At 46.9% G+C, this 24978-nt stretch overlaps 1 protein-coding gene across 3 annotated transcripts in view; it reads left to right on the top strand.

The window, feature by feature from the left end:
- Window positions 1–4831: 4831 nt before the first annotated feature.
- The window catches only part of ANK1 (ankyrin 1), a 70005-nt gene continuing 49858 nt past the window's right edge, over window positions 4832–24978 (top strand). For 2 of the 3 annotated variants that reach the window (XM_032997291.2, XM_032997356.2), the window contains exon 1: window positions 4832–5714. In XM_032997291.2, the coding sequence (XP_032853182.2) occupies window positions 5589–5714 (126 nt within the window). In that variant the 5' untranslated portion in view covers window positions 4832–5588. The remainder of the gene's footprint in view (window positions 5715–24978) is intronic. The other variant, XM_032997312.2, reaches the window with a different exon arrangement.

Here is a 24978-nt window from a genome sequence, read left to right as displayed (position 1 = left end):
CGAATGGCCGCTCAACTAGTTATCAGAATTTGCACTCGCAGAATAGCTTGCCAACAGTGTGAGGCCTTATTTGACTTGGCAGCTAATAACACCTATGTTAATGGGACTTGCACCTTCTCTGAAAAATGTCTCCCTTATGGTCACTCCAAGCACTTGCATGTGTATCTCTGAGTTCTCCTGAACCCTACAAAGTTCTGAGCTGTGATGTTAGCTTGTAATAGTAAGTCCCAGGCCTATTTCACTAATAATAACCTATTTCATAGATGGCTTCTAGAATTCTACCCTCTGAGTGTATTAAATGTCCCTATCCTTCAATGCTGCTGCCTTTTTTGAGCAAAGCAGCCCTTTGTCTGGAGCATCTGGCAGCACGGCCTGAAGCTGCCTGGAAGAGAAAAAGAGAAATAGACAAATGAAGTCTCACACGTTCTCCTTCACGTGTTTCCCACTGTGTGGAAAAAGAAAGAATACAGTGCCTGATGCACAAGCCAGCAAATGGGTTAGCAGATTAAAAGCAGCAGTGACAAAATAAAAAGCTTTGCAAGAGACTCCTCGGCTCAACAAACTGGGTTGAGGTGAGGGTTCTTACCTCTTCTGCTGCATGGTCCTACCTTGATCACCAGAAGAGTCGTGCCCCAGCCAGCATCTTCTCCATCCCACTCTCCTGAATGGGCAGTGCTCCTTGCAGGTGTGGGAGCAGGGCTGGCCTTTCCCTCAAGTGCTGCCCAGAGCTGGTGTCAGTGGCTGAGCTGCTCCTCCTTCCCAGAGCAAACTTAGGAATTTTCATTTTTAGCTGCCGAGAGGCATCTCCTCAAGCTAGGCAGCGTCCTCTGCAGCTGTGAGCATGCACAGGCTGACTTGCCTGAGTATGTAATTTATCAGTCTCAGGTTATTTGCCAGTGAAGGAAAAACTTAGGACAAGCACTATAGCAAGAAATCTTGAATTTCACTGTTCTGACACCAGCAGCTTGAACCATGACTCCCTGCTGAGTCTCCAGAGTCCATTTCTCTCCTTGATCAAGCATAAGACCCTCAGTTCATGCTGCCAGCCCAATGACAATGTGCTGTTGACTCAAGATCATCGGTGTTAGGGCTTGCACTGCTATGCAGACTGCATGTTAAGACACCTGCTCTTATGCCCCAGGGTCAGGGCTTACGCCACAGCTGTTCTGTGCTGTAACTCTGCATGCTGCCTGCCAGCCTCAGGTTGTTGGGTGATTCACTACTGGTGCTAGTGCCTGGGTTCTTGCCGTAGTTGCTCAGCATTCCCTGATGTCTGTCCTACTGCGCAAACATCAGATTCGTGCCATGTTAAGTTGCGGTCAATTCTTGTCCCAGTGTTAGTGTTAAGGCTCTCAGTGATATTTGTAACTAGCTTTCAACTGAAACAAGCTAAGGTGACTTTCTGCTCCTGGAATGACAGTGCCGCACTGTGGAATTGCTCTGTAGTTGTAACCCTCCAGATTGCTGCTTTGATCTCATCTGGAGCTGTACTGTAAAGCGTAGGCTGGAGGATGTATTTCAACCAAGCAGATACCAAGTTAGGACCACTGGTCTCCACGTGGTCTCATTGGCAACAATCTGGCTGCTCAGTGATTGCGGGAGCAGGCCGTGCTTGGGCTGCTCTATAAACAGGGCTGGAGTGAAGGAGAATTCAGGTAACTGGTGTGGACCTGTGCCTTTCCCTGCAGCAAGGACTACATAGGCAGCAGTGGCTGTAGCAGTCTCATGGTCCGACTCTCTTGTGTTTTAAACTGTTCATGGGAACAGTTGTTGCAGAAACAGTGTCAAATCTGATCTCCGAGTGCTCTGAAGAGTTGAAGCAATACAGGATGAACTTCCTCCCTTTTTTCTTCTACAGGAGCCTCTTGAATCATCCCATGTAGCATCTTTCTCCTGTAGCCATTGCTAGTCGCTACCATGTCCAGACATTTCTTAGTGTTGTTCTACCATTTTCTGATACCAGCAAGCTGCATGGGTAAGTTTTGCAATTGGCCAGAGCTGTGCAGATTACAGCAGAACTCTACCTCAGGCTTGGGAAAAATACCATGCTTGCTCCACAAGCTCTGATGGTGGTTCTCACTGGTAAAGACCACATCTAGTCCTCAGTGGTAAAGACCACTCTAAAGATTGTGATTGTTGGTCCTCAAGCTGTCTGACTTTTGCCAGAAGTATAGAACAGAGCCAGTGTACAGGGGAAGTGAAAGAAGGCAAACAACTTTTCTGAGCCTGAGTGGAGGGAAAGGGGGAGAGAGTGTGTGTGCCCTTTCCCTGGTTGTTTGGGATCATGTGTGGCAGGATCATTCACCACCTTTGGAGAATTGCCCCGAGTTCTGATAAGGATTCTTTTTAAGCTGCAAGAGTGATTCTATAGTAAGAGGTTTTGGGATGGGCAGTTGGCTCTTCACCTTGTAGGTTCCATCTAACCCATCATTTTCAGCTTTTTTTCTGCAAATATTAAGGGTTTGAAGCTATTTTTGAAGAACTTACATTATTCTGACTTCAGAATCAAGGGCTTTTGAGAAATGCATGAAAAAATCAGTAACTTCTGGCAAACCTAGGAGAGATAGCAAGGTCCTGTGCCTTGCCTGCCTTCTCTGACCCCATCTCTCTTTCCTGACCGCAGCTTTATATAGTCAGTGGCAAACATGATGCATCCACAAAGATTGTTGAAGGAAAACATTAGGTAGTATATAAGGACATCTGCAATGAATTGGCTCTGCTAGCTACCTGGTTGACTATGATGGAGGAATTCAGCCTGTGGGCTGTAACCTGTCAAGACAGAATCCTGAATTCAGAATTGAGGAGTTCATGAAAACATTCTTGTTCCTTCTGTGAGCCTGGATCTCCTTCTTCTTGTGTGCACACTGAGGGGGGAGCAGGTTTTCAGACAGTTTCAGGAAGGTGCTTTTCTATTTTGCCCTCTGGACTGGCAAAAGCATGACTCCACTCACTCCTACATCTTTTCCCACATACCCCAGTTCTCCTTTGATGATTACTGATCTTGTCCTGTGCTCTCTGTTCTGGTTTACAATGAGTTAAGAGATGGGATCTGTTTGTAGGAGGAGGCAGTGTCCTACAGGCATACAGGCAAAGCCTGAGTGTCCTGCCATTGTCTGATGCACTTTAGCTGTGTCTATAGTGGATGCTTTGATGACATCAGGGAAAAAAGGAACGACTATGTCAAAGTCTGCAAGTGTGCAAACCTTGCCACGTATCAGGGCTGGGTTTTGGAAGTCTGACCCATCTTAAGTCGTGGAACCTGGAAGGCAGGACTCAGGTTAGGGGTGAGATGTAGAGTCAAAGTGGTGCCTCTCTACAGCCTTGCTAGCCATGCTCGGAGCTCAGTGTGCCCCACAGCACTGAAAGGCTGCTGCCCAAACACTGGTGAATACATGTGGTGGGAACTGATGCTGTCGTATATAGCAGAACTTGGTTTCATTCCCAAGTTCCCTGTTTTGAAAAATCAGGAAATTCCTCAGAAATAATTCTAAACTAGCAGAGAGCTGGCTTAGGATGCAAACACAAACACAGAAGTGAGGAGCGTTCAGTGTATTATGGTTAATTGTGACAACTGTTTTTCCTCCTATATGCTTAATGTTGACCACAGGTCATTTTTGGTGTTTGGCCCCTGCCTCATTTGGCCTGCAAAATGCCCATGTGGAAGAGATGCAATTAGGATGACTAGTGCAGCTGTGCTCCTGGCACCTTCTATTTGTGGAGCCTTTCACTATGCAGCTTCTATTTAATTTTGTAATTTTTTTTTTGCATGCATGTTCATAAGATGTTGCTATATAAAGATATGCAGCTGTATCTAGACTTGAGTGTATTATTTATCCATGTGGGTACAGTACACAGAACTAAAGCTGTCCTTAGAAAAGCCTTGTAAAATTTAATGATTTCTTATTCTTCATATTTTGTTAGGACCCTCCCAATCTTCTCACTCATCATATTCTTTAAAAACTATATGATACGCCAGTCTTTTTCCTGTTTTTTAGCACACTCCTTGGTCTGTGGGTGAAGCAACAGAATTGGAGGAACTTCCAATGAAATGGAGGAAAACTTACTCAGACAGAGAAGTGACCCATAGTGTCTGTACAGTTAAGTCTGCATCTCAGCTTCTTGCCAATCTAAATGACCTGTAGGTGACTGTGAAATAGTTTCTGAGGAATGGACATTAATCCCTGCTCTGCCATCTTTTTACACAAAAGGGTCCCTACCTGTCTAGAATTGGGGGGACTGTGCCAGAAAATTGCAGTGTGTGCAGGACTTTCACCTGGGCAGATAATTTTCCCAGTGCTTTGCCCATGGGTTTGCACACAGGGGACAGCTTTCCTGAGGGACAATAATTGAGCTGATAAAGACAGGGCTGCTCAGAAGTGCCTGAATAGTAAAGCACACTTTGCTGCACGTGATGTTATGGAAGCCACCTAAGAGTCCAGCCCAGTTTTATTCTGACCCCCTTAGATGCTGCTGCTGTATGCAGGAACAAAAGTTACACCTCCAGGCCTGACCCCTGGCTTCCAAAATAGAATTGTTTGTGTTTTTGGAAGGCGACTGCATGTGAAATGTATAAATGTGTGTGGAGAAGGGGTGGCTGACTCTCCAGGAGCCTTGACGGGGGATCCTCAGAGAGGACTCGGGTTCTGGTGATGCCTGAATGGGCAGGAGCTGATGGCTCTGGCTTATTTTTCTGGTGCTGTGTAGTCAAAGAGCAGACTGAGCCTTTGGTTTCTGTCTCCCATTCACAGCCAAGATCCCTCCCCTCCCCTTGCTGCTCACTCAGTGGAGAGATGCGAGGAGGGAAGGATGCTGTTAAGCTGCACTTTGCTCCAGTACTTGGCACATCCTTTGCAGTATCGGCTGTTTTCTGAGCAGAGATGCTGCCTGCTTCCTAACTGATGCAGCAATTCCCTATTGCTCCCCTTGAAAGGAGCTGGAATCATAACCCAGAGAGTGAGCGAGTGATGCGGCTGCTGCACAGAGAGTGACTGAGAGGAAGAGAATTGGAGAGACTGGAATATGTGCCTGCCTCAGCAGCACTGCAGTGGTAAAGCCACTGACTGACTACACGCTGGTTACTGTTCTTTATGCATTGCTACAGAGAGCCTAGATATCGGGATGAAATGCATGAGCCTCCTTTTTCACTGCTTCTCTCTTGTCATCATGCATTAATTGCTGAGAGTTATTTTCCTTCCTGTGGCTGACTGCCTGCATCTCTTCTCATACTGCAGAAGAGACAGAAAACACAGCACCAGCCCGGTGTCCTGTCCCACAAGGAGGACTCTGCATGATGTGCCAGTGCAGTCAGGGACTGCTGCAATGGTGCACAGAACCTCTGGAAGAGCTGGATTTAGGATTATTAATGCTTTATAAAGGTGTCCCAGACTCCATCTAGCAATTGGCTGGAGACATCGGCTGCCCTTTGGGGCTTGCTGACTGCTTTCTATTTTCTTCGCATTACTAGTTTCACGTTCATCTGGGTCGACAGCATTTGAACTAGGGGAAGGGACCTTCTTGGCCAGGCATTGGAGGGTGCTGTCTGGAAAGTGCAGGTGTGAGCTCTGAAAGGAACCGCAGTCTGACCAGCCATGGCTCAAGCAGCTAAGCAGCTGAAGAAAATCAAAGATCTTGAGGCTCAGGCTTTGCAGGAGCAGAAGGAGAAGGAAGAAGCCAATCGCAAGCGCAGGAACCGCTCTCGGGACCGGAAGAAAAAGGTCAGTGGCACTGGGGCAAGCAGCCCTATCCAGATGCCAGTGCTCGTGGCAGCGAGTGCTGTTTTCATTTTGGGGGAACGAGGGAGAAAAGAGGGAGATGACAGAGAGGCAGTCTGGTCCCTGTACAAATCTATGTGCAGTCAGCACAAGAAACAGTCTGCCAAACAGAGGACAACTTTTGGGGCCAGAAATCTGCTGTTTGCCCTGACAGCTTAGGGACAGGTGTATAAAAAAAAAAAAACAAAAAAAAAAAAACAAAAAAAAACAAACAAACAAAACCAAACAGGTGAAGGAAGAAATGAAGTGAGGAAGGGGTTTGTCAGGGCAGCTAAAGAAACTCACTCAGCCCAGTAACAGATTTGATCTTTAAGATAAAATTGCTGGCTTCTAGCTTCATATAATTTCTCAGAGTTGCTCTGTGTCTGCAGAGCAAAGGTACAAGAGACCTCCACCCCTTTCACTTGTGAAGGAGCAGTTTTGATGTCGGCTCCATGCCCTGTTTGATCTCTGCCAGAACACTGAGACCAGGGTACAGCAGGAGCAGACCACTAACAGAGAAAGCAGTTTTGTGCAGGGGACTGAGCTCTGATGCTGCTTAGAGCAGGCTATATTTGCGAGTGGGACACAGGTCATACCTCCCAACAAAGGCACATTTATTGCTGGCAGCAGATGAGTGGGGGGTGAGGAGCAAGAAGAGGTGTCTTTCCTCTCTGCTGGCACTGACGTGCTGGATGGAGCGTTGGGTTCGCTAGCTGTTCCAAGCTGTAGCTCCTGTCTGGAAAGTCACTGGCAGTTTCTTCTTGCTGCCAGCTTCCTGCAGAAGCAGGCATGTTGCTAAGATAGCTTTGCTGCCCCGGGAAGACCTCATGAACTGAATATTCTTCTCACAGTTGGGCCTAAGGGTGTATGTGCTATGCATCAATACAGAGAGGCAGTGAGGAGAGAGGTGAAACCAAGGGTAATCAAGGATATATGTGAGAGGAGGTTGCAATACAGGGATGTCTTAGGTGGTCTTCTCCTCTGCCTTTAGCAAAAGACTTGGAGACTTTCAGGTGCCCCCTCTGAGCATGCACTTCACATGGAGCTCTACTACTTGGAGCATCGCAATAGGTATGCCCTGAGAGTCCTGGGAAGAGTCTTGCTGAGATGCTGGGGACAGGCACTGCTAGCCAGCCCTCAGGCTTTTATTCTTCCTGCCACACTGCTGGACAGCTGCTGGTTCAGGCTGTCTGGGATAGTCCTGGACACTGGAATTCCTAAATTTCATTCATCCCTGGTTTTGGTGAAGGCTCAGTCTGTGAGTCTTTATGAGAACCATCCTCTCTGCTTCTATCCCTCCGCCTCCCCTCGCTGCCCCCCAGCCCTCCAGCACAGTGTACATGTGTCTTGGTGATGGGTTCGGAGATCCAAAAATACCTGCAAAGTGTTTGGACTTCCTCATGTGGAAGGTACTAGAGAGGGCACCTTCTCTCCAGCTCCTTGTGAGAGACCTGAGTTGCACTTGCTACCAAGACACAGTGTGACGCAAACAAGGGAACTGGAGAAGCACCACTGAATATACTCAAAGGGGTCTTCTTCCCTGGGATGGGATAGACCTTACAGAGATAAACAAGCCTTGTGTATTGTCACAGCATGGAGAGCACTGAGCAAGGTCTCCTGACAGAAATCACCAGGGCTCTGGTATGATGAGGAGGAGGTGATCTTCAGCTATCCCTTCCTGAGTGGTGAATCCAGGGAACATGCTGGCAAGGGAGGCCTGCCTGCCTCTCAGCTCAGTGACTGCAATCAGGGTGGGCAGGGCCCCTGTTGCCTGTCCTGTTCCTCTTGGGATCAAAGCTGGGTGTAAGGATGTTTGTTTTTCTCAATGCCAGGCCATCTGACCAGGGCAGCCCAGGAGGGGTCTGTGTCTGCAGAGAGCAGCTAATTAGGGGCAGAGAAGTGGACACGTTCAGGACAGATGGGAAGTCTTCAGACAGCAGCTAGAAAGTTGGTGCAGGGTCTTTCGGCTGCCACACTGTCATGTCAAATGCTGCCTTCTTCAGTGATAACTGCTGACTGTTTGCAGGCCCAAGACCTTTCCCTGCAGCGTCTCTTTTACTGGAGACTGATAGAGCAGCTTGTCTCTTACATTGCCAGAGGGCTTTAGAGGGATTCTGGTGTGAAGAACCACCAAACCAGAAGATTTTGCTACTGGGCCAACTCTCTCTTATCCCCTGCCTCCAAAGCCCCTCTAGTTGTAGTGGTTTGTGGTACAAGTCTCCCTGGGGCCAAGCTGAGGGCTACTGGCATAAATTGGCATTTCTCATTCTGTGTTGCTGCAGCAGTGGTGAGGGTTTCATCTATGTTAGCCCGGGCATCTGCTAGTGCTCTGTTGGTCTGCATGGTACTTGTGTTACGTCTGCAAAAAGTCTGTCTTTCAAAAGGCTCCTGCACTGGCCACTGGAATGGACTGGAACCACTGCTGTGTCTCTGCGTCCCTCTGCTCCTCCGCCTCTGCCTGCCTGTTGTCTCTTGCTTTGTATACAGATAGAGGCTCTTTTGGGCAGAGGCTGTTTATTTGCTTTGCATTTGTATACTGCAGTGTATCCGTGTATTGATTTATGACTGAGCCCACCATGCACTGCTGCAATGCAAGTTATTAGTAGAGGGGTAACCTATGATCCAGGGAAGTGCTAGCACGACACAGAGTAGTGGAGATGTCCAGAGGAAGGAGATGGTGGCCCCAGAACAAGTTTCTTCTCATCCCGTGCAAGCTGATCTTATGTCTTGAGGCATGAGAGCTTTGTATCCTTTAGTGTTTCCAGCCATTTTAGTGTGGATCCAGCCATGTGTGTGTCCCATGAACTGCACAGTTAAATCCTGCAAGAACCTTGTCTCCTGTGATACCTGGAGGCAGTGAGTTCTGTTATTTAATGCTGTGTTGCCCAAAACCCTTCTCCTTGGACCATGGTTATATTTGTTGCTTTTTAGTCTCCATGACAATTTCTTGGCTTTTGTATTAATTGCATGTAATGAGAACCTGATTGACCTTGTACTGTCTGTTTTTGTGTTGTGTGCCTCTCGTTTGTCTCTCAGCACAGGGACAGTCCAGGTGTATAACCTTGTCGCTTGTCCACTATTCCCTGCCCCCAACCTTTGTGATTCAGATGATGAGAGCTGATGTTTCATTTGACAGGGACTGCATCAATGATTTAAGGAATGGCATCTTGTCACTTGCCCTTGTTCTTTGTGCAGCCTAGCCACACTTGTGTTTTGGGCCGAGCTGTCCGTTCAACAGCCAGACATGTCCTGAAGAGTGCTCCTGCTCTGTGGGCTCTGCATCATGGCTGGAGTTTGCCTCAATCTGAGGATGACCCCAGGGAGCAAGCTTTCAGTAGTCCCATCTATTCCCACATTTAATGCAAGTGCTGAACTGTAAGGAATTATGAGATCTAGTATAATGTGTTGGCTTTTCAGGGTGCCCTGCAGACAGACGTGTGTGTCCGAGAGCAGCCCGTGAGCAAAGGAGGGTATGAACTGGATAAGAGAAGTTCACTACCATTAGAGAATTTGCCAAACATCATCTGGGTTGGTTTCTTGATATTCCTGCTGCAGTATCCTAGCTTCAGATCTCCGTGCATTTTGCTTAGATGGACAGTTCACAGGGGACCAGAGACACCCAGTTACAGGTGCTGCGATGCATGTGGAGGTTCTGACGTGGGCAGCTGCACTGACAGGCAAGTGGTGATGGACAGTAGCAGTATCTGTGCTTTGGATGCAGCTATCTGTCTTTTTTTTTTTTTTGTCTTCAGTTCTAGGAGGTGGTGATGGTCAAGAACACTTGCTTCCTTTCACTGCAGGTGTGCTGTGGTCAGGCTACCTGGAGAGGCAGAAAGCCCTCGCTTGGAAGTCACACAGAGCAATTAAAAGATACAGTCCTGCCTTCTGCAGTGTTAGTGGGGAGCAGCACACCACACTGTGAGAATGTGATGTTTTGTCGCAATTTGTGAGGCAGGTCTGTAACTTGTTATGTGAACACACTGTTATTGAGTCCTTTTTGAGTTGCATGTGGCTTGTTGTGGTTATATATTAAAGGTAGAAAATGGAACAAATCTTTTTCCAGGAGTTCTGGAGGCATTAGCAGAGCTCACCAAACGGATTGTTAGAAAGGGTCCAAAATGTCTAATCCCCAAACTGGGGCCCAGAGTAGTTGGCTCACCCTTTGTTTCAAACATGCATCTACAAGCAACTTGCAGCTGTACCAAGTGCCCCCGAGATAGGTTGCTAATGCCTGCAGTGCCTTGCAACCTGACAAGCTTTGACTTAGACTAATAAATAAAAAAATTTAATACTTTTATGAAAATCATTCTTTCTGTTGAAGTATACTTATTTTGGTACTAAATTCGGCCAAATATCCAGTCAAGCATGAGGAGGGGCAAAGACCTTCATCTGAGGAGTACAAAGAGGCAGATACAAGCTGTGCTCCTCAGTTGGTAAGTGAGCATGCAGGATTCATAGAGCAGGAAGCTGGAACCTCTAAAACATCTATGACAAGAGTGTTATGCAGCAAATAAGACCAGTGGCACTTAAGTAACAGCAGTAATGCTAATAATGTCCAAAGAACTCCTCAGGTGCATGTGTGAGAGCGTGTGCAGCATACTTGTGGCTACTGGATTAAATAACAATCTAACCAAACGCTCAGAAGGAAATTCCTATGATAGTTGCTATCAATGTTTAAATGATAAATTATTAGTATGAAAGATGTGATACATCCTCTCAGTACATTCAGAGTAAGTTTTGCTTTGGCATCTAAAGAACAGAGGACAAAGCTGCCTCAATTTACCACTTCTTTTTTTTTTTCTTAATTTTTCAGGGAGGAGTGTGTGTGTGGTGTTAATGAGGAACAAACCACTCTTTTCACTCCTGTCTGATTTCTTTGTCTTGCAAGTGTCCAAGGGTACAGTCTCTTGTTATGGATTTCTAGAGTATCTCACACAGTGTAGTCTTAATTCCTAATAAGAAATTCCCTGCATAAAATTCCTTGCCTTTTTTTCTAGTTGTCTATTTCCTGGAAACAGCACACAGAGCAGTTTGAGGATTCATGACCCTCCACAGTATAGGCTAGCACCTTGGTGCAGTGTTTCTTCTGCACGTTGCAACAGGAAATATTTTAGTGCTATTAAATACTGAATACATCCCACCAGAAGAGGCTGGGAGGGTGCTTCAGAGAAGGAAGACAAGAAAATTGTGAGAGAGCGTTTGAAACAGGTGGGAAAGAGAGAGAGAGGTGCTTCTGTTTGCCAGGAACCATGGCAGAGAAAGCTCTTCCACAAGCTAGAATGGAACGGTGGGAAAGGGCAAAGGGAGCACAGGGGATTGAATGACCCCCTTTGTATTGTCAAGCATGGATAAGGAATAAATGTGAACATAACTGACTGACGTCAACTGTCAGAAGAAACTCCAAGCTGAGGTGTGTGAGGTGAGTTGGGAGAGGGGCTAGATCCTGGACAGACAGCTCTGAGAAGGTTGAGGCAATGTGGAGGGTGCTAATGAAAATGCTTTTGCATGAAAGAGCTTTTGCATGCTCAGAAAGCTAGGGAAATGTGGGAAGTAGAACAAGTCAAACAGAGTTTGGAACAACAGCCACAAGTTTAATCAGAGGAGCAATTACAGATGATTCCTTAGTAGGACAATGGAACAGTCACACAGGGTGACCATGCTTGTGCTGCTTGGGTAAAAAGCAAAACTGCTCGGTCACCTGCCATTCGCTGATGAGCTGTATCAGGATGGAACTCAAGTCCAATCTCAGGATCACTGAGATGGAAAATCCAGATACCCTTGTCAGAATTATTCAATAAGCACATGAGAAACTGGGGTGAGAAACTGCTGCTGGAGTGCTGACAAGGAGAAGCCACTGGGGCTATTCTCTCTGCTTGTCTGCCATCCTTTCCAAGGACTGCCGCTAATGAACAGTCTTCAGCTTGCACTGGGTTTCGAGGGGCTGCAGAGAAGAGCGATGGACAGAAGGGCAAAGGATTTCAGCAGACCTGGGCTGCAGATGACTTGGAACATCCCCAGGATAACTGGACTTCCAAGCACCACTGTGCACTCTTCCCACAGATGGCTGGCCTGATGCAGTTGCTGGATTGGGCTGCTGAGATTCTTGCATTCAGTGGCAGTAGATCCTGCCAAAGATGTGACATGGCTGTCAGCCATCCAGGGCTTCACTGGCTGCTGGGAGTTGTGCTGGTATCTAACTTGCAAGCTGGAGCTCATCAGCAAGAGAAAAGACTATGCCACATGCAATCTTGGAGCACAAAGCTGCTTTGTCTCCTTTCTCTGCCTGCTCCTCCAGCAACAGCTCCAGCTGCAACTTCTGTTGTCTACCACTGCAAGTTGTGTTGGTTCCATCAGCCAAAACTCCTCCTGCCTCTCCTTGCATTGCAAGAGCAATGACTATGCAGGCAACTTCCCTGAGAAGCTAAGCAGCTTGTATGGCACAGCATTGAACAAGGCACCTTTAGGGCCATGTGGGATCAGCACTAGGTGAGGCCATGAGGACGCCAGATGCTTCAGCCAGGCTCCAGCTATCGGCAGCAGCTCTTTGCAGCCAGGATTGGGTGTCTGGACTCCAGTACTCTCTGTCTGAGGCACTTTTTCTGCAAAGGAATTGGTATCTTCTGCCTGGAACGTGATGCTGCTGTGGAGTGGCAGGGTGAAGGGGCATGGGATAGTAGAACAGCCAAAGTCTTTGAGACTCAAGGAAGTTCTAGCTTTTACCAATCTGAATGTAAACAGAGGGACAGTGTAGACAAAAAAAATAAATTGTGTGACTAGGAATGGGCTCAATCATTAGCTGTCTAACTATTACGTAGGCTTTCAAAAGGATTTTGCAAATCAAGGGGCCATTTTAAATCTTTCTGTGTTGTCCATGTGCTAGGTTCAAAGCAGCAGTAGAGTGTTGGATCGTTTCTGCTATAAATGTCCAGTGTGTAAAGCTAGGAAGGTGTTTTGTATACACAGCTGCTGGCAAACTGGGGGGAAGCATGATCTCCTTTACAGGTCATCCAGTGCACTGAGGAGGATTTACACCCCACTTCTGCTCATTGTGCCAATGTGGAACTGCTTTGTGTGACTACAAGGTGACTATGGCCCTCCAAGCTCTGTCAAGGTTGTTGGAGAAGTGAGTTCCATCAGGATTTGGGGACGATTACGTCAGCTGGCTGCACAGTCAGGAAATTCAGACCTCTGATTCATAGAAGCTTAATAAATATTTAGTTCTTGCTTTATGCTGGGTTAGGAAGTACAGGGGCTGTGTGTGATGATGTCTTCGTCTGATGCTGTTTATCTGACCTGCCACGGGATTACTGTACAAATGGAAATGCTGTGAGTGTTAAAAAAAAGCATCAGTGCTACACTGTATTGTACTGCTCTGCTGTCTGAGGCCTGTAAGGGGACATTTTTCTAACAACCCACTAAGGTTTCCACTCCATCTCTACCTGTGTCTCTCTGGTATGGAGTCAGTGGGAAGAAGAGGCTGTTTTAGACTCAACTTTCACTAAACTCTGTCCAGTTTCACTTGCTGCTGCTCACAATCACCCTCTAGCATTTTTCTATTAGGTTGCAATGCAGCATACAGCAGTTATAATGGCAGCATCTGTGCTCCCAGAATCTGTATTTTCTTTTCATTAAGTATGGAGGAGGGATGGCAGAGGATGGGGCATGGCATATTTGTGTGCAGGAAGGAAAAAGGCCATGCAGAAATTACACTGATCTCAGTGTTCCTTCACAGTGGAGAGGTTACATGAGTTTCTGGCTGAGCACAGTTTGTTGCAATGGGCACAGACCAAGAGCTCTCTCAGATGGCCCAATTAGAAAAATCAGAACGTTTATATGGTAGCAGTTCCTCTCTGGTGTTTACCTTTTTCTTCTTTCACTGTCTGACTTGCCCTTTGCAGGATGTGGTGCCAGAAGAGCCTAGGCTCTCAGATAATGTGAGATAATACATAATGAACATTGTTTGACTTGGGAAGTCCGCCTGTATCCCAGTAAATAGTTGTCCACAAAAGTCTAAAGTCAGTTGTAAGTGAAGAACAGCTTGTACAGTACTTAGCTAGCAAGGCATTTTAAAGCATGTGCCTGTGTCCTTTCCTGACATTTCCAGGCAGGAGGGAAATGCAGTGCTGTGATGGGAGTGGGAGTGGCTGGCGAGTAGAACATAAGCGGAATACAGGCATCTGGATGTGAGGGATGTCAGGTCAGAACAGGCCTGATGCTGCAGGGACTTGCTGATGAGGAAGGAAGCACTGAGGGCAAGCCAGTGTCATTGTGCACTGCTGCTCTGCAGGCTCTTAAATCATTCAGGTAATAATGGCCTCTACATGTGCTTGGTGAGCCCACCCATTGTCCAGGTACTGGAATGATGTGAGCAACCTCTGAAACCTTTTAGTGTTCAGAAATCTGTTTCAGGAGCAAGTTCTTTCCAACTGTGACCTATCCTCAACGCCTGGTCCCTTGGCCAAGGTGTCTGCCCAAGCAGGGCACTTGCTGTGTACAGGGAGTGAGTTCTGTCTAGAGCAAGCATCTTCAGGAGGACAAAGAAGCAAAGGACAGTGCCCTTTGTGAAGGCCCTGTGCTTCACACGCTGTGGGGCTTGGTTTATTCATGGTAGGAATTTGCCTGTAGTGTGCTGAAGCTGAGGTATAGCGAGCTACATCTGAGCTCAAAGGAAAGCAGCTTTACAGAGTGCTAAAATTAGCAGTTTAGTCTGAATTATGCTAATTTGTTTTAATTGTCTAAGTATGTCAAGGTTCTTCAGAGATGTACCCTCTCCGTGCTGGTCTGGAAAGGTACAGCATCACTGGGTGCGTGATGGAAGGATGGGTCAAGGATTGCAGACATTTCTGTGTTCCCTGCCCTACTTACATCTCTCTCTCAGTCCTCACCTCCAGCTCTCAAAGTGCCGTGAGGGTAGATTCTGGAAACATGGATTGGATAGACCAGCCCTGTTAAAATCTTAGATGAGTAGAGGGCAGCCTCCTGGGTGCAGGCAAGTTCCTGACACTCTCTGTACAGGGGGACTGCTCAGTATGCCAGAACCATCTGAATATTCACATTTCCTTTCACAGCCGAACTATGTCATGTTTTGAGCCACAACACTGCAAACAGCAGTAAAATTCAAGCTCCTTTCCTATTTGCAAACCAAGTTTTGTTGACTGGGTGAAACATTAAGCCAGAGCCATACATTTATGTGTAGGGGCTGCAAATGTAGGGGACTATGTTAAATCTGCAGCTTCAAAATGTTGCAGCCTCAGTGAAAAAATCTACATCAGAAACAAAGCAGCAGGTATTCACCAAAGTGTCTTGGGAGGCGGAGGGAGAGAATGCAGCAGCAGGAGAGCATTCAGAAAACAGACGAGGTTTCTATATTTATACAGAGATGAGGAAAGAAGGAGAGAGTGTGCGTGCGTGCGCGTATTTGTATGTGTGTGTGTGTCCCCAGGTCACTGAGAAGACTCTTGTTTAAGCAAAAAGGTACTGTAGCAAGACAAGTAGAAATGAAGGCTAGGGTCCTTAACTGCACTGTGGTGCAGGACTTTTCAGGGCTTCTAGGGTGTGTTCACGTGCATATGTTGGACCTTTTAAATGGGAAATGCAGAGAACAGGGCACTGAAATCCTCTGCAGAGTATAAACTCTGTTCGATTTTCAACTAATTTTATGGTCTCTGCAAAGGAATAATAAATATTTTCACCTTTTTACAGTGTCATTTGTCCAAAAATCTAAGGCTTCCAGATACTCTGCAGGAAATGCATAGTGTATTCAGAGTCCATGTAGTCCTGTCATGATGCCGTGCCTGGAATGGTGTGCACTGTGTCTTTTCCAGGACTTGCTGATTACAGCAGAAAGCAAAGAATAAGATAAATGCAATGAGAATGTGCTTTTTTAGTGGGTGAGATAGACAGGTGTGGGGTGAGCTAAGGACAGTTTCAGCTTTAACAGTGTACTTTCCGACTTGTACAGAGCATCTCTGAACGCAGGAAAGATACCGCCCCTTTCTATGGCTGCCCCCATGAGCACTGTGCAGATATCTGATGGCTGGCCATGAGCAGCAAAGACACTGACCTATCAGTGTGACTGCTCCATCTAGATCTCATTCCAATTCTACCCCCATGTCATCTGGCACTTTCGTGGGCCTTGAGGCAGTACAGATGCCTGCCATCCTAAAGCACTGGATGGGATGTACTCTGAGGGTCTGTCATCTATTTTAAGGGACCTACTGGGAAAGAGAAGAGGGTAGTGTCTCTGCTGTCACCTCACGGGGACTAAGCTCTCTGCTCAGCTCTCTGATCGACTGAACCAGCCTGTGGTCACACAGGGTCTCAGAGCCTTACCTTAGGCAAGTGTTGCGGGAAATGCCTTCCAAGGCATTTGACCCTTCCATCTCCAAATATGCTGCTATTAAACTCACTGTCTTCTCGGATACTTCAGCAGCTTGCTCTCCTTCCTCTGTCCCCACCTACAGGCACTGCCCCTCAGGCCTGACAGCTGTGTCCTAGCATCCATACATTGATTTGCTTGGAGAAACTGTTCTGCTGAGCTGTAGAGACTAGTTTCTTCCATAGCCCAGCTTTAAGTTGTCATTTATAGGTTAGCTGTTGTGAATGGCACTCAGAGACCTTGGAATCTCTTGTACAAATACAGAAGGTCCTAGGCAATTTCATAAGGCATTTACCATCAACTTGCTAGCTCCTCTCATCTAGCAGCCTTCTGGGTAAAGTGCTGGTGATGTTCCTGTGGTGAGGTTGTCATACTGTTTCCTGTAGTACGCCTTGGCTGCGCTGCTGGAGGTGCTGTAGTCTGCTCTGCTGCATGCCTGGTCCCTCTGACTTAGGGGTTTGCAAAGACAGACATTCTTATGCTGGTGCTTCGGATGGACATTGAACATGACTAGCTTTGCTGTTGGAATGGGAGAGTCCAAATCAAGGCAGTCCCTTTCACTCTATTGTTCTCTATAATATTTTAAAAACAAAGTTAAACTGGTGTTATCAGCATGTGGAAAGATTGAGAAACAATGAGCCTTTTTAACACCTCCTATTAGTTGGCTGGGAGAAGCAAAATCTTAACATGCAACATATCAAAACTGAAAATATATTGCATCAGAAGGCAAATTCTTACAAGTCAGTTGTCCCTCTTTTTGAAGGTGTCACACAAACTGTAGTGATAGAGCAGAGAAATGGCTGACTTGGGCTGTACTTTGCTACTGCCGGATAGCATCTGTCAGAGCTTTAGGGAAAGATGAGATGCCAGCCAAGCTCCTTCTTTCATTAATCTGAACGGGGAGGGGAGAGAGTAAAAGGGCTCTTCCTTTTGGTCTGCCTGGGAATCAGCTGTACTCTGTTGACGAATGAAGTGTGAGCTTTTACCGTGTAATCATAGGAACATCTATTCTTTTTCTAGGTTCTTACTCTGCTGTTTGAATCAATAATGTTCTACTGTAAATTATTTCCATGGATTTGGTTATAGAGGTAAACAATGTGTTCTTTAAGATGCTAAACTTCAATAATCCAGTGTCCTTCACTTGCAAATCTCTGCACAGAGCTTTTCTTGGGTTTGGGTCTTGTTTGTTTTTTAATTTTTTTCCTCTTTCCTTTCCCTTTCCCTCCTCTGTTTGCCTTGTGGTGGATGAAAGTACTCAAGCAGGTGGTGGGTATCGGGAGTGGAGTGTGGTGTGGTGGTGTGCTAGAGAGTTCTCAGAAAGGGAAAACTTGCCTAATTGTCTTTTGATGTTGGACTTGCTTGTACTGCAGTGGGGAGTGTTACAGTTCTGCTTTCCATCTTTAATGCTGAAACAGAAGTTATATCTGTGGGTCACTGTCTTTGGCATGGGGGTATTTCAGCTCTAGGAGACGCCTGCATGGGGTCGGTATTTGGCCTGCAGGATGTAAGTTTCTAAGCTTTTTCATTCTTCAGCTCTTTTCCTGGAAGAATCAGCTCACAGCGACAGTAGACTTGGTCCAGGCAAGAATTGCTCAGCAGAGCATGGCACGGCAGCTCTCTTTACACGCAGCTTGGACGTGCCACCACACTGATGCATAGCAACGTGCTCCTGTTAAAGAGCACCATGATGGTCAGCAGACTGACCCCCTTTCTGTGAGCAATGGGAAAAAACCTTCCTGTCAATCCCGCTGTCAAACGGCTGCCGAGCTGAGATTGCAGTAAGAGGAGCTGCAGTATCACAGGACAAAAGTATAAAATATCTGCTGCCCATCCATACCGTATCAGCAACACTCCTCAAAACTTGTGAACTCATCCCCACCAATGGTGAGATATGCCTCTCGGACCTGCCAGAGGAGTTCTCTAAGGCCAGCAGCAGCTCAATAAGGCACAGACAAGATCACCCCCTCTCCATCCAAAATGTGAGGCAGTAGCATTTACTGTCTCCTGACGATGTTTCAGCAGGGATCAGCAGCACCTCTCAACATACTGTGTGGCACCACTGTGGGTGGCAGCAGAGGGATAATGTGAGGGATGTTCATTCTGCCTTTCTTGTACTGCCACTGACACTGGGGGTAAATTGCAGATGTTTGGGCAGAGGAACTGGCATCTTTCACTAATTCACTTTTTGCTTTAAAATCATGCTTTAGAGCTAAGAGTACTATAAGGACACTTGGAGCAAGTGGATCCAGAGGCTCTGATCACAGCTGCAATAGCAAAGCAACCTCCTCGTGAAGCTGGGAGACAAGGTCCATTCACTGGGAAGGGGCGTTGCATATTGGGAGTTCTAGTCTGAACAGACTTCATCTTTGCTGAAGTGGTGTGTTTTGTCCATTTTGCTGGAAATAAATGCATCATCACACACAGAGGAGCAGAATGGAGGGTGCCCGGTAATAACATTTGAATCTGTAGTTTGTTCTTGACAGAAATAATCTATTGTAACATACTGGGAGAAAAAAAAAAAAAAAAAAGAGCTCAGCAGAGGAGGAAGCTTCAGAGTTTCTTTTATTGTTCTTGTGAGATTTCTGGGGAAAACAATCAAACAAACAGACAAACAAAGCAAGTAATGCACTTTTTGTCCTCTTCCTGGAGCTGCAGCCACTGCAGTTAGCTCCCCGCCCTCAAGCTGTCTGTGGTTTACTGCCAAGCTTTGCCAGCAGGTTACTGGGATAATGTTAGGTTTGTTTAATGATGAAAAGTTCTTGGAAAATATGCATAAATAATTTTTATGTTTAAATTAAGAGAAGTACATGACATGGCAGTGATGTGATTGGGAGCTGCCAGGAAACTACAGAGATTCGAGGAATCTCGAAAACCATGAAACCATGAAAAGAAGGACCTAATTTTGGCTATGTTTTTGAAGACCTGCGTGAACAAACATGCATACAAACGTGTTGTTTGGAAGGTGTTGTGCCTCTGAAGAGGCACTAAGGATTGCAAAGAGGTAGAAGAATAGACTACTATGCTGGAGGCTTCCAGCAGGCCTACATTCCCAAACACAGTCAGCAGGTAATGCACCAAAGCAGCTGTAATGAAACCAGTGAGCTCTCATGTCTCTGCCACAGCGGGCATCCTGGCCAAAACATGTTTCTCAACATCTGCCTGCTGGTGGGTGAAAATGGGTCCTCTTTTCTTTTGAAAAGAACTCGAAGAAGCCATAAGAGGAAATAATTAATAGGATTTTCTTTACTTTTTGATTCCATTCACAGGAATGCACAGCCAGAGTATTCATTGTAAAACAGATACTTAGACTCTCCCTATGCTCCAAGAAGTTTAAAGTAGGAAATCTAAAGGTTATAGGCTGGACTGCCTTTCTGAGCCTGGTATCCAGCATCCTCTATAGTTGCTGTCAAAGATCTTGTGATGCTTTTCCCAAGAAAGTGTGTGTGTATGCATGCATGCACACATGTGTGAATCGACTCCTCTGTTCAGCCAAAATCTTTCTCAGGTAATTGCATTCTGCTTCCTTCAAGTCCCTTGTTTCTCCAGTTCCTGGGGTTCTCTGTAGCATTTCTGTGGTCTGCTGAAGGCTGCCTCCTCTTACTCTGGGTATGGAAACACTAGTTTAGCGAGAGGGTGAATGAATATAGGAGAAACACTGCAATGGTGGAGTAGGCTGTCTTGAAAGTGGTGGAAATGGCAGAGTGCAGGACACAGATGTTCTCTCTGTTGTAGACTACTTCAGGTTTCTGTGTTTCACAATGTAAAGCCAATGCTGTCAGAAGTCTAGCATAAAACCCCCTCAAATGTTTAAAATCTTCTGCTATACCCTCACATTTCACAGCTTCTTGGATTGTACTGAACCACCCTAACCTGGTCGCTCACTAAGGGCACATGGTGTGCAAGGGTCAGTGTCTAGCATTTCCTGGTACTGACAGCACTGTTTTTTTTGCAAAGTCTCAGGGAATCCTAGTGCAAAATGCTACAAGAGTATCCGTCTTTGAAGGTAAGCAATCATGTAGTCCTTTTGAGCTTGGAGGTGTCCTTGCAATGCAGGGGATCCCTGTGAGCTGCTGGAGTGGGGATCAAACAGCCTGTTCTTCCTGTGCTTTGCACATCCTGTTTGTCATTTGGAATTACTTCCTCCTTCTGTGATGCAGTGGGAGATGGGGACAGTGTTATGCTGCATGTTACTTGGCTCCATGGGCTTTTCTGTGGCCTGTAATAGCCCTTCCTTATTCCCCATTAACTGCAATGTGCCTAGCACTCTTGTGGTGCTCAGCTCCCAGCACTTGCTGCCAGCACTGATAACCTGGAGTAACAGCATCTTATTTTTGAATCGGGGGGGGAAGATTTTTTATTAATAACCCACATTACCCCGTGAAGCAGCAGCTTGTCTGATGTTAAATATTAAACTCCACTAAGTGGGTGAGACAGAGCACAAAAACAGCATGCTGGTAATGACTTGCTGTGGCAGGAGATGGCAGCGGTGCCTGCCAGTGTGCATTAATCCTTGCTCCTTGGAGAGTCTTCCATCTTCAGGGCAGTCAGGTGCTCCTCCACGCAGCTCCCCAGCTACTGAATGGCATTTTGCATGCTTTAAACAGATCGGCACATCAAAGCCCGGCGGATCCTCTCCCTGGCGTTGCCATGACAGCAGCAGCTGAGAGGATTTGGATGTTTCTGGGGTGGGATTGTGTTGCTGGGTGTGTTGGGGCAGAGCAGGGCAGCTCCCCACACACCGGCACGCAGTGTCATCATGGGCACAAGCGTGCCTGGTGCTGCCGGTGGCATGGGGATCTCTTGCTGTGTGATGGGACCATCTGCTCTAGTTTAGGGGTGTTGTGATGCAGACCTCTGCATCTGCAATGCTCACCTCAGCTCCCTCTAGTCTGGGAGAGAAGGAGGGAGTCTCTCCCATGCTGCACCACACGTGGAAGTAGGTCAGCTGAATTATACCCTTAGAAATGCTTGTTTCTCTCCACTGGCTCTCAAGGGAGCCGAGACAGCAAGCCCTGCTTCACATGTTGACTCTGTAGGTGCCTAACACTGTTACAGTGAGCCTGCCCTTGGGATGTCTGCTTCAGGTGCCTCTTCTGTCCCCTGCAGTGCTGCACATGCTGGGTACAGTGAATTTCCGGGAGCGAACATAAACCTGACCTTTAAACACTGTGGAAATATGATATTGGTCTGGCTGGGCAGCACACTACAGCAGCATGATCAAGGGGTCTGTTGCTGGTCCTCACTATTAGTCTGTCAGGCTGTGTTTCCTCAGCAAAGTGCCCCGTCCTCCTTATGTGTGCTGTGAAATTGCCCCTGGGAATTCAGTGCTGTTTTCTGAGCATTTCTCTTTTGGGTGATCCTGGTATCTCCAGCCAGTATCTGCTGAGGGGACAGGCACACGTGTGACTTAGTCTGACATGCACACAGAAAATGTCCTTAGGGGGTGTGGTGGTGGATACACAGGAACAGCTGGGTGGTTTGACGAATGAAAGTAGGTAATTTTGAGCACCCCGCTTGCTCCTTGCACTGCCACAGCATAAACAACTGTCAGTCTTGGGGCCTCAGTGCTGTTGGCCACTGCAAATTAAAGGAGATGATGAGGTGGTAGTAATAGGCGGTGCCACGGTTTGCGGCGAGCGTAGGAAACTGTCAAGTTTCTGTGCAATCACCTGAATTACAAACTCATTTGCAACAAAAGGTGCTTTCTGTTTTCATTGCCTCCATGTACACAGTATTAACTGCTCTGCTTACCCAAGGTTAGCCTAGACTCCTTAATGGATCTGGGGACCCAGTGCTTCTACAGGCAGGGGCGTTCCAACAGATGTATCTATTTTCTATGTGATATCTCTGAAATTATGCTCTTGAAGTGGAAGGTGTCCCTGCCAATGGCACAAGGATTGGAACTAGATGATCTTCAACATCCCTTCCAACCCAAAGTGCAAAAAAAGTACATGTCTGTTGCCCATCTCTGAGAATCAGGCAAAATTCCCGTCTCCAGAGGGCTTCCATAGCACTAGCTGTGGCCTATAAAACAGGCTTGTCTTAGGGCACAACTGGACTTTTTCGACAGCAATTTCCTGCAGAAGGTCTAACTGAGGATCTGGGGTATGTCTGGTCTGTTTGTGCAGGGGTCTAGTCTCAGGACCTCCTTATTGCAGCCTTATGTCCTTATTCCTTATGTCACAGTATTTTCTGAGACCGTATTTGCATTGTCGCAGTTCTGACCTGTTGCTGCAGGTGCAGAACAGAGGAGGTGGGGCGCACATCAGAGGACTAAGAAGGCAGGCAAAAGGATGTTTTTGACATCCTTTTGTCAAAGGAGTGGAGCAAAGGCCATGAAAGTCATTATAATAAATTCAATTTTCTCTTTGTGCATTTCCCCTGAAGTAATTCTGAGCTGATTTTGCTGCCAGGCTGCAGGAGACCTGTAGGAGAACAAAACCTGATTTATTCTGAAGCATGGATTCATAGGAGCACTTTGGGGTTCTCCACTGCTTCTCGGGTGGTATCTTGCCAGTGCCTTTTCCCTAAACTCTGCCTGGTCCTGCTCTGCAATGCAGAATTGGATGCTGGTCTGAGAGCATCTGCTGACATGCACAAGTTTTCCAGAGTTTAGATCAGGGTAAGCTGATCCAGGAACCACTATTCTCTGATCCAATTTTTGCTCCCTTTCAGTTCCACCAGTGCTTTAGTTCCCTGTCTCTAAAATAACCGAATCACGGAATCACAGAATGGTTTAGGTTGGAAGGAATCTTTAAAGATCATCTAGTCCAACACCCTTGCTGTGGGTAGGGTCATCTTTCACTAGATTGGGTTGCTCAAAGCCCTGTCCAACCTGACCTTGAACTCTTCTAATGATGGGGTATCCACAACTCTGGGAAAAATGGGGGTAGTTGAGTGAATATGTTCAGTCTGTACTACTCTACTGGCTCAGGAACAGATTAAAATGTGAGCGAGGGCATGATGTCCTTCCCCACCACCTCCATGGAGGCTTCCTACATTTACAGGTAGTGCTGGGGTAGCTCTCAGTGAGGGTTACAAGCAGTCGCCAGGCCAGGGGGTTTTAGTGTGTTCTGAAAGGATGGGCAAAGCATGGGAGCTGGCTCCTGCGAGTCCTGAGAGCAGCCTGCTCTCCATTGCCGTCCTGATAACATCTTACAACTGGGAGAGCAGTGAAGGGGAATGAACAGATGTCTTCAGGCTACCTCCTGTGATGCTGCTGTGTCCTTGCTGTTACCCCACATCCTCCTGGGCAGGCAAGCCTAATGTGCTTGCGGGAGCAGTTGGAAGAACCTCAGTACGGCAGTACTGATACTCTGGGAAGCTGGCTTAGCCTCTCTAGATGCTGAATTAGACTCACTGAATGTCTCAGACGGAGGAAATTTCAAGCAAGCGTGACTGAGAGCAGAGACTGCTGTCCTGAACTCCCCGCAGCAAGGGAACTTCAGGACATGTCCCGATTGATCTGGTGCATGATCTCTCTGCAATAAACTGCAGAAGGTCTGAATCCTGCCTGAGGTAGGAAGGGGGGATGTGGACAAAGGCGGTGTGCCCAGAAACCTGAAAGCTTGTTCTCCAATCTGTATGTATACTTTTATAGGCACATTAGGCTGCAGGGCAAGTGTGAACACCAAGCAGGCTGCTTTGGAAAAGGCCACAGAGGCGCTAGCTTTGCAGAGGCCAATTTGACTCCTTGGTTACGAAGGGTTATATGAGTTTGTGCGTGGTGCGTAAGTATGCATGTTGTTGGGATTCCTCCATCTTTTCTCATCATTGTTGTTCCTTTCTCTGAACTTGACCCCCGGTCTCTTTTGGAGGTCAAATATGCAGTCCTTGTACCCTGAGGTCATTGCCATATCAGCCTCACAGCATCCATCTCTTGAGACTGTTCAGAGAGCCTTTGCCTGACAGTGGTGATTCCTGATCTTTTCCTCTGAAGTAAAACACAGGCTTTCTTCTCTGTTTCATATTGCTCTCTGGGCTGAGTCTGCAAATGGCCCCACTATACTGCTGGTGAGTTCAGAAGCATTTGCCTGATGTCGCAGGAAAAAAAGACTGCTGTTCTAGGAGCCCAGAGCTCATTTTCCAAAATTTGGATGACATCTGAAGAAAAGAACAGTAAATAATTTGCTAAGCAAGTTATGGGAAGAGTGTCCCCTATTTTATTTGGCCTTAGTGCAGTGTCCTATGCCCCACATTGTAGACCTGCATTTTTACTGTACATGTTGGGGGAGGAATGGTGGGGACTGGGCTGGGGAAACAGTGGTAAGAGAAACTGTGTGGGAGCTCTGTGACTTCTAAACAAGAGTTGCCTAAGAGGCTCATAGGGTAGGTTTGTGGGAAAGAATTTGGAAAAGCCCTCTGTGGCACTGGAAGGGGTTAGCACTGGTGTGGGTACCTAAGTGCTGCAGCACATAGAACTAGCCTTCCCAGTGTAGGGTCTAATGTTATCCCAAAAAGTAGGTAAACGAGCCATCGTGAAGCTATTGCAAAGGTATCAGGACTGGTTCGTGGCTGCTGTGCTGCAGAGTACACAGTTGATGTGTCCAATGGTAGGACAGTTTTGTCTGTACCTGTGCTGTAGTGATGGTGACTGCTAGAAGCTTTGTCCTGCTGGCAGATTTCTCGTTGTAGGTGTGTGGTGGCCACCTTTAAGAGCAGAGCTGGAGAGAGTATGATTTGCTCAGATCCCATTCTTCACAGAAGGATTCATCTAGGCTGCGAAGAGGAGCAGTTGCAGTGGTGTTTTGCAGATGGCAAGGAAAGTTCACTTCCAGCAATAAATGCCCCCACATGTCCTGTATGGTAGCTGACAGAGCTTTGAGAGGCAGGTTCCAGAGAGGCTTT

Source organism: Tyto alba, unplaced genomic scaffold, assembly GCF_018691265.1.
Source record: "Tyto alba isolate M040663 unplaced genomic scaffold, T.alba_DEE_v4.0 Super-Scaffold_34, whole genome shotgun sequence".
In the NCBI taxonomy this organism is placed as follows: domain Eukaryota; kingdom Metazoa; phylum Chordata; class Aves; order Strigiformes; family Tytonidae; genus Tyto; species Tyto alba.
Note: the sequence above shows the minus strand (reverse complement) of the source record. Positions and strands in the feature narration are given on the sequence as shown.